This window comes from Populus euphratica, unplaced genomic scaffold, assembly GCF_000495115.2.
Source record: "Populus euphratica unplaced genomic scaffold, PopEup_1.0 scaffold32.1, whole genome shotgun sequence".
Classification (NCBI taxonomy): domain Eukaryota; kingdom Viridiplantae; phylum Streptophyta; class Magnoliopsida; order Malpighiales; family Salicaceae; genus Populus; species Populus euphratica.
The window spans coordinates 144,922-154,284 of NW_011499861.1; the positions used below are offsets into that span (position 1 = coordinate 144,922).

General features: G+C 34.9%; 1 protein-coding gene across 4 annotated transcripts; it reads left to right on the forward strand.

The window, feature by feature from the left end:
* The first annotated feature begins 228 nt into the window (after positions 1 to 228).
* On the forward strand, positions 229 to 9,023 carry LOC105124711 (CDPK-related kinase 3). Of its 4 annotated transcripts, XM_011024815.1 has the most exons (12): positions 1,132 to 1,188; positions 2,158 to 2,258; positions 3,608 to 3,738; positions 3,952 to 3,993; positions 4,207 to 4,315; positions 4,446 to 4,524; positions 5,279 to 5,575; positions 6,096 to 6,205; positions 6,835 to 6,942; positions 7,053 to 7,115; positions 8,250 to 8,417; positions 8,497 to 9,023. In XM_011024815.1, the coding sequence occupies exons 2-12, from the start codon at positions 2,172 to 2,174 to the stop codon at positions 8,632 to 8,634; spliced, it is 1,332 nt and encodes a 443-aa protein (XP_011023117.1). In that variant the 5' UTR covers positions 1,132 to 1,188; positions 2,158 to 2,171; the 3' UTR covers positions 8,635 to 9,023. The 4 variants fall into 4 exon arrangements, with proteins under 4 accessions (XP_011023116.1, XP_011023118.1, XP_011023119.1 ...); XM_011024814.1 differs by lacking the exon at positions 2,158 to 2,258 and having other exon boundaries at positions 229 to 1,188; XM_011024816.1 differs by lacking the exon at positions 2,158 to 2,258 and having other exon boundaries at positions 1,065 to 1,188; positions 3,595 to 3,738.
* The last annotated feature ends 340 nt before the right edge of the window (positions 9,024 to 9,363 follow it).

The window sequence follows — 9,363 nt, forward strand, 5'->3', positions numbered from 1 at the left end:
AACATAGCATTACCTACTGTTAAGAGGATGTTTGTGAATACATTATCTTTTTAAAATGTTTTTAATTTGAATATATATTAAAATAATATTTTAATTTATTTATTAAAATTTATTTTTACATCTGCATATTAAATTATAAAAAATATTAAAATAAACTTAAAATAAAAAATTTTAATTTTAATAAAAAAGAAGTTGAATCACAGAGCGAAACAGTGCCCCATCTCTCTCGGATAGTGATTTTCACTTCCATAAATAATATAATTAATATTTGTTCTACAAAATCCAACGGCCGATTTTAAATCCAATAACTTTTGCTGATTTAACATAGTATAATTTCCTTCCTTTGCTGCTACTGCTACTTCACCTGTGCTATGCTGAATTCAATCTCTGTCTCTCTGTGTCTCACAAGCCAAACCCTTTTGTCTTCCCTCTTCTCTTTCTGTCTTTGAACTCTCTTTTCATTCTCTTCTTTGATCGTTTCCTTAGCTTGGTTCTCTTGCTCTGTTTTTTTATTTAAATTATTTTCTCTCCGGTGATGATCAGATCAGATCCGGAGGAGAAATATTTTATTAACCGTCCGATGTGTGGACTTTGACTGAGACTGTAAAATTTCTTCTGATGGGGCAGTGTTACGGCAAAACTAATTCAACTAACATAAATGACGCAACAACCGTCACAATCGTCGCTTCCTCCACCGATCACAACCAGCAAACGCCCTTACCTTCCTCCACCCCGCGTAACGGCGTGCGCTCGTTGAAGTACTCGGCCAGTTCCTCCTCCACGCACCCGAGCCCCTGGCCGAGCCCGTATCCACAGGGTGTCGCCGCCAGCCCGCTTCAAGGAGTGTCGCCGTCTCCGGCGAGGTCGTCTACGCCTAGGAGATTTTTTAGGAGGCCGTTTCCCCCGCCGTCGCCGGCGAGGCATATCGGGGCGTCGTTGGTGAAGAGGCTTGGTGGTAGAGGGAAGCCGAAGGAGGGACCAATCCCGGAGCACGGCGGTGTGGAGGCGGAGCAGCAGCAAGAGCAGTCGCTTGATAAGAGTTTTGGATATAGCAAGAATTTTGGAGCTAAGTATGAGTTAGGGAAGGAAATAGGAAGAGGGCATTTTGGTCATACTTGCTCTGCTAGAGTCAAAAAAGGTGAACTTAAAGATGAAGCTGTTGCTGTCAAGATTATATCAAAAGCAAAGGTACTAATTTTATGCTCATTTCAATTTGATCAGTGAGGGTTTTTTTTTTTGTTGTAATTAGAGTGGTAGATTTTATGTTTAACTTCTTCGTGCTGTTGTGTTGGGGCTAATTTTAGCCGGTTGTTTAAAATATTATCGGCTATGTATGGCAACTCTTAGGCGTGGTTTGGTTCTGGTGCTGACTTGTAAGGAAACACATTGATGGGAATGATGGGAGAATCACTCTCTTTTTATTTTTTATTTTCTGGAAGTGGAAAATCCCTTGATAAATTTGACTTATTTTTATCTGCAATTTATTCCTTCCATGCGTGGCAAGAAATTTGGAAGGCAGTCGAACTTAGATTGTGACATGGATGTGAATATATTGGGAAAAATGGAAGAGACATAGGAGAGTGTTTGTCAGTATCCGAGACGAAGTATCTGGTTAAGTCAGCTTGTGTCCAAAAACTGGAATGTAGCTGAAGGCACCGCAAGAAGGGACTCCTTGATAAGCATTATTTAGAGTATCAGAGAGGATATTACATGGGTTTTAATGATGTGAGTATCAGGAGAATGTGCAAGATATTGATCTAAAGATCTGTAATTCAATAAATGGAATCTGACTGTAGGTATTCTGATATATTTCCTTTTGCATGTGTAGAAGTCAGCATAGAAAAAAAAAAAGAGTTAAAATACTGTGCACAATAACTAAACACACCAGATAATTATGTATGTGTTAGACATTAAGAAAAAAGGGTTACTTGTGAGGATGTTAAATCGTGCATCGAAGAGTATGATATACACGGATATGGTGGTCAGCATCTGAAACTGATAAGAAAGCATAGTATGAGCTGAAATGATGCTATTCTGTGCCTGATATGCATTTGTGCAAATGGCAACAGGAACTTCCTTAGCTCTTATGTTAATTCATGTCTTAGCCTAATTTTTTCATTGAAGAGAGAAACATTAATGATAATATTTCTCTGCCAGAGTTTTCAAATTTGATGTTACATATTGAGTTCACTGGCATCGTTGCAGCATGTAAGCATGCAAATACTGCAAGTATAAAACAAAGGATATTCAACGTGCAGGTAGTGTTCTCAGCTTTAGTTGTGTCAGTTATGACGACCCTGGAAAGATTGAAAGGAATTTATTTGGTGTGACTGTGTTTTTATTGCTATGCATTATAGAATAAATAACTCTCAAATTCTTTGATTCTTCTGTGAAAAATGAAGACAATATGTGAGTGGAATTATTTTCATCACTCTGGTTCTATTAATGAGATCAACCATTCACTAGCTAAAACTGAATCTCATTGGAATATGAAGTTTTTGAGTAAACTATCCAATGTCCGTATTCATAGAAAGAATTCAGATACCTATAATACTTTCATGGAGATGCATTAAGTATTGTGCTTCATAGGTTTTAGGCATCATTCTTTGGACCATCAAATACATTCTGGTAGTAGCTTTTTTTAATTCGTCATTTGTAATAAGATATGCATTTATGTGTTTGAGCATGCACAAATGCCATATAAATGTTATATTTCATGGTCCTCTTGTAATCTTCTCTTATATCTTACATTCATCTACATGGAAAATCATTTGGTAATTAAACTGCAATCACTTATTATGCAAAGTGATCATTTGACCCTCTATAAATGCATGCTGTACCTTGAAATGACTTGCTAGCCATATTTTATTTAAAACTATAATTTCACTTTGTTGACCCTATTCTTTTACATATTCATAATCCTTTCAAACCCAATTTTATAAACCATATTGAGCCCTGTTTTTTTTTTGTAGGAATTATAAAAAGGTTCAATTGCCAATTTGCCAGTTACTTGACACAGTACAAATACGGAATCACACTTATGCATGAATATGTGCTCATTGGTGCATGTATCAGCTCAAGGCAATCAAAATCAAAGCCCCCTTTCCTCCTCCTTCACATGCCTAAAATATGTGTAGCAATCTCTAGAGCTGGGAAATGTCCATTGTTTGTGCCAGTACAAATACGAACGCACCCTCACATATGCATGGATATGTGCTCGTTGGTGCATGTGCCCGCTCAAGGCAATCAAAACCTTCGCCCCCCTTCCTCCTCCACACGCCTAAAATATGTGTAACAATCTCTGGAGCTGGGAAATGTCCCTTGTTTGTGCCAGTGTATGACACAAAGGCATAATGGAAATTCTGCGGCCTTTTTCTTCATTAAATGTTTCCTGTACATGCCAATGATTGAAGTTTTCTGCTTAAACTTCTATTTTCTAATTCCTAAGAACTATCCTTAATTGTTTTCCTTGATAACTTTGGCTATTGCCTCATTTCTTTTATGTTCAGTGATCAGATTTATGAAATCTCTGAATTATTTTCTTAGTTAGGATTAATTGCATTATGTATTGTGTAACATCTATATTTTCACAAGACTTATTTGGCAGATGACTACCACTATATCAATTGAAGATGTTCGTAGGGAGGTAAAAATACTGAAAGCTCTATCGGGACATAGGCATCTGGTCAAATTTTATGATGCATTTGAGGATGCCAATAACGTGTACATAGTGATGGAGTATGTCTTTTATTATTTTTTGTTTAAATTTATGCAAGGAACATAACTGAGCATTGTATCTTTGTCATTATTTTCTCTGGCAGTATTTAAAAATGGCAATTTTTGGATTTTTTTCCTGCTAGAAGTATTAACTTCTGTTTATGTTGTATGATTTTGTCAACACATTTTAAACTTTGATGTCTAATGTTTTGGGGATTACTGTTTGCTTTTCAGATTGTGTGAGGGAGGGCAGCTTTTAGACAGAATTTTGGCAAGGTAATGCAATAAGTTTGCATGGTGTATGAACTTCTTTTTTAATTTATTTTCTTGCCTTGGCCTCAAATTAAAATCATGATGGATGTTGCATGTGAACCTTTTCATCCATCTATGCTGGTTAGAACTAATTCAAATTCTATGTTTTGTTAAATGATTATTGCATGGTTGAACTGTTATGTTCTCATATTAATGTAACATTTTCCTCTGCTGCAGAGGAGGAAGATACACAGAGGAAGATGCAAAAGCAATAATTGTGCAAATCTTGTGCGTGGTAGCATTTTGTCATCTTCAAGGCGTTGTACACCGTGACCTAAAACCAGAGGTTTTCCCCTTAAACTTGATGTGTTATTGGTTTACATAAAATAATTGCAGTCATTGGTGACATGGGGGATGGCAGTGTTTATGTGGAATTTTTCATTCCATACTCATAACTGGATCCTCTTTTGTTACAGAATTTCCTTTTCACTTCTGGGAGTGAAGATGCTGACATGAAGCTTATTGATTTTGGTCTTTCCGACTTTTTTAGGCCAGGTAATAAGCAGAGCTTCCCATGGTTTTTGGTCAACTTACATAAATTATTATCCTTGGCCTCCATTGCTTTACTCAGAGATTGATTTAGATATCTTTCACTGAATGGGTTGGGTCTGTTACCCACACTGAGATTTTAAATTTTCACAGGATTTGGTTATTTCCTTGCCATATTTACTTGTTCTATGCCTGATAACTGAATTCCCATGCGCATTGTGACAGCATTTTAGATTTGATTGTGTGCTAATTTGGGGTTTAACATTATTAAGCTAAATTGATGCAGGCTATGAAAATTAGTAACCTTGATAGCATAAGAGCATGAAAATGCCTGCCATTTTTCTTTTATTTCTGTGATATTTGTGCACATGATGATACAGGACAATAGAGGAAGTAAACAAATTGTAGAGATCCAATAGGGTTTCCTCCAATCCACAAGGAAAAATAGAAGAAAACCTAGAGTTCTACCAGGTAGAAAAACTAGATTCATCAAATGGTACTGCCCAAAAATAACATTTAGGTGCACACTTGAATAGGCACCAAATGAAGTTGTAAACTTCAATATTTTCTTAGGTAACGACAACAACAATGATAATAATATTAACTAAAGAAAAATGCTAGTTAAACTAAACTATATAAACTATTTTCCATCACATGCTTTTCTGGTTTAAATACATGGCGTATAAATCTTTATGATTTTTGAATGTATTAGTTGATATCTGAGAGTTTTTAGTGTTTTAATTCTGTGTGGTGTTTGCAGATGAAAGATTAAATGATATTGTTGGAAGTGCATACTATGTTGCTCCTGAAGTCCTGCATAGATCTTACAGTCTTGAAGCAGATATATGGAGCATTGGCGTTATTACCTATATCTTGTTATGTGGAAGCCGGCCTTTCTGGGCACGGACTGAATCAGGGATTTTTCGTGCAGTGCTGAGATCTGATCCCAACTTTGAAGATGTACCCTGGCCTTCTGTCACTCCAGAGGCCAAGGATTTTGTGAAGAGACTTCTGAACAAGGACTACAGGAAAAGAATGACTGCTGTCCAAGCTCTAAGTAAGTTGGTAATTCCTCTATTACTTTGTGAAAACATTCCCGTGACATTGACAAAACAATGGATACGCATGGATGGTTTTGCAAGTTTATCACAAGGTTATGGCATTCTTTTCTATGATAAGAAAGTGTCCATGGAGAATTGGCAGTGGATGAGGTGCAGCATGTTAGATCGGAAGGATCCTTGATTTTCATTTTTAATGGATGATGGATGATGAACCATCTCCTTTGGAAGTCCCTCATGCAAATAAAGTTGAACAAAGGACCATTGCATAGGCTATTTGGTTGTGTCCATGTTTAAAGGTGTCAGCTGGAGGTGGAAGTGGCTGAAATATTTTGGAAACATATATTACTTGGAATGGTTGGATGTTTGACACGTGTACGAAATTAATCTATCATCTTATATTTGCATGGTGCATCTTATGTGCTTACTGACAATTCAGAACATGATCTCGAGAAATTCACATCTGACACTTCTTATTTCTTGATTTCTTTTAGCTAACAAAATCCTCTATTATTGCAGCTCACCCATGGTTGAGGGATGATAGTCGTACTATACATGTAGACATATTGATCTACAAGCTAGTCAAGGCGTACTTACATGCTACACCTTTTAAACGTGCAGCACTGAAGGTACCTTTTCTTTTCCCTCATGCCTTACCCTAAGGATTTTATACTGTATCTCAATCCTGATAATGCAAAAATTATTCATCATGGAGATTCAAAACCTTCTTCTGCAGAGAACCTTCAATAGTTTGGTGTCTCTAGTATACATGCTCTCCCTCTCCCTCTCCCCTTCCCTTTTCTTTTGTAAGGGGTTTGGGGGTGGAGGGGGTATAGTCATAAAAAATCTGTTGCTGATAAGTTTTAAGCTGTGCGGATTTTATTATGTTTGTTAATTACCAAAAATCCATTGAATATCTTTTTTTCCTTTAATGAAACAGAACCTGAAACTAAAATTAAATTTGGTTTGTTTTGTCTAAAAGTTAATTAATAGCTGTGTTCACGTCCATTGCATTTGGATTAAGGCTGCTTCAAGTCAAAGTTGCTATTATTTGTTAGGTATAAGTGAAGATTTGCCAGACTCTATTTGTGACCTATTTACTGACTCAACTGCCGTTTATGATGCTAAAGGCATAATCATCAATGTAGCTGCATATTTGAATTCTGCTGAAGATTAAAAGTAAAATGGTTGAAGAGTTAAGTTGATATTCTCTTTTGTATATCAGCTGACATTTCTTTGGATTTTCTTCTTATTGCAGGCTCTCTCAAAAGCTTTGACTGAGGATGAGCTTGTCTATCTTAGAGCTCAATTCAATCTGCTAGGGCCAAATGGTGATGGAAGTGTTTCACTGGACAATTTCAGAATGGTCAGTCACCGTTTCTATTTCAATCAATCTCTGTAGTCTACAGGTTTATTAATGGAGGAATGATAATAGAAGACTTCTAAAACCAAAAAAGGAAATGCAATTTTTTGCAGGCGTTGGTACATAATGCAACTGATGCCATGAGAGAGTCGAGGGTTCCTGAAATTCTCAATGCGGTAATCATATTTAGCTCTGCTAATGATATTATAACCAGCAGTTACTATCTTTGTATTTTAAGTTAAATAAAGCCTTATTTGTTTGTTGAGAAGTGGTTTTCTTGGAAAGTGGATTCGTAAAAGTGAATTATTTTTTATATTTGATAGTGTCATGAAAAATAAATTAGAAAATATTATCTAGTGATTAGATAAGTTATGAAAAATAAGCTGGAAAATAACTTATTAATGTTTTAATTTTTTTCAAGTTTATTAAAAGAATAAGGATTTAATCTTACATATAAAAAATTTAGAGGATGACATTAAAAAAGAATAATTTTTATAAATTATTTCAAATAAAATAAATAACAATTAAAATAATAAAAATCAAATTTGATAGATAAAAAAGTTAAAAGATGATGAAATTAAAAAGAAATTAAAATTTCATAAATGATTTTAAATAAAAATAAATATTAATCAAAAGAATAGAGGTTAAATATGATGATAAAAATTTCAATTAAGAAAATGATTTGACAAAAACAAATAATCATAATAAGAATGAGGATCAAATTATAAGAAAATGATTTGACAAAAACAAATAAAATAAGAATGAGGATCAAATTTATATAAAAATCAAATAAAATCAAATTCTAAGGGATGAAATTGAAAAAAAAGATTCAAAACAAAATATATAGTAATCAAAAGATTGAGGATCAAATTTGATATAATTAATAAATAATAAAAAAATTAGAATTTTTTATTACTTTTAAAAAATGTTTTCCGTTCAAAATTAAAGGAAAATACTTTTCTAGAAACCAAACTAAATTTTCTTTTAATTGAAAAGTATTTCATCGATCAATTTTTCTAATGGTAAATATACAAAAAACAATTTAGAAAGTGGTTTTCATGAAACAAATAGGGCCTAAACCTAGCAATATTCTATCCGCTCAAAAGAGAGTTTTGCTTCTATCCACTTGAATTTCAGTAGCTACATTTGCCTCTTTGCGTTTGGATGATGTTAACCAAGGTCTATTCTAATGGTCAATCCTCTCTAAAACATATTAGTTGCTCTGAAGATTAGGAATTGTTTTAATTTCTTCCCTTTTTCTCACCTCAAGGTTGATGGTTATCCCTTTTCAAATGTACCTCTCTCTTCAGATGGATTCCCTTGCTTATAGGAAGATGTACTTCGAAGAGTTTTGTGCTGCTGCGATCAGCACATATCAATTAGAGGCTCTTGAGGGGTGGGAGCAGATTGCCTCCACTGCATTTGAGCATTTTGAACAGGAGGGTAACCGAGTCATCTCAGTTGAAGAATTGGCGCGGGTATATACAACTGCTGCTATTTGATTTGTGTTACACTTGTTGCTATTTGAATATAATTTTAAATCTCTCCGCACTGCAGGAACTAAATGTAGGTCCTTCTGCCTATACAATCATCAAAGATTGGATCAGAAGCTCAGATGGCAAACTTAGTGTACTTGGATATACAAAATTTTTACATGGTGTGACACTACGTAGCTCAAATACGAGACACCATTAGTTTTTTAGCTTTTGACATATAGGTTTTTTTTTTTCAAAAAAATTGTGGCATTGGAAGATTTGGAGGGTTTGTTTTTCGTGGGTGGGGTTACAGAAAAGTGTGCGCAAGTGAATGTATTGTTAGCCGAGTCATTTCTGAGGTAGCTGGGGCGAATTTTTAATTTATGTTTTTCCGTGGCTCATTTCTTATTTTTGCAAAAAGAAAAAGAAAGAAAAGAAGAGAAAAGTCGAACATAGATTTTTAATAAATTAGTTTCGGTCTGGATTACTGCCATTATTCATCAACCTGTAGTGTTTGTATTTTTATTTCTTAGAAGGGTTTTTCTTGTTTGTAATATAATTGTTGGAATTTTGTTGTTGAATATAACAGGTAAAATTGGTTGACTGGTGCGGGTTTTTTTTTTTGTATATTTATTGTTAAGCTCAAGGGTGGAACTCTGTGCTCTTAGCAACCCCTGTTTACACTCGCGTGACCTCCTTGGACCTCGTATTTTTTATTTATTGGAAAACCCAATTACCCGCAGCCTGATGCAGTCTGCTACTCTTCTTGGTTGTGAGGTTTGAAATAGAAATTTGCGTGTAGTAGAATGGGCAATCGAGAGATAAAAGTCATCTGCCCATTTTCGCGTGGTGGCATGTCTACTGCCATGGCGAATTTGAAGTGCTAAGCATTTTTCGGGTGCCCCTTCTTTTCTCTTTCATATCCTTCATCTTTTATGATTAATTACAA

Excerpts from the sequence above, each read along its gene's own strand:
- LOC105124711 (XM_011024814.1), top strand. The coding sequence starts at position 619 with ATGGGGCAGTGTTACGGCAAAACTAATTCAACTAACATAAATGACGCA. Across the intron at positions 6,943-7,052 it reads CACTGGACAATTTCAGAATG|GCGTTGGTACATAATGCAAC; the intron begins GTCAGTCACCGT and ends AATTTTTTGCAG. Across the intron at positions 7,116-8,249 it reads TTCCTGAAATTCTCAATGCG|ATGGATTCCCTTGCTTATAG; the intron begins GTAATCATATTT and ends CTCTCTCTTCAG.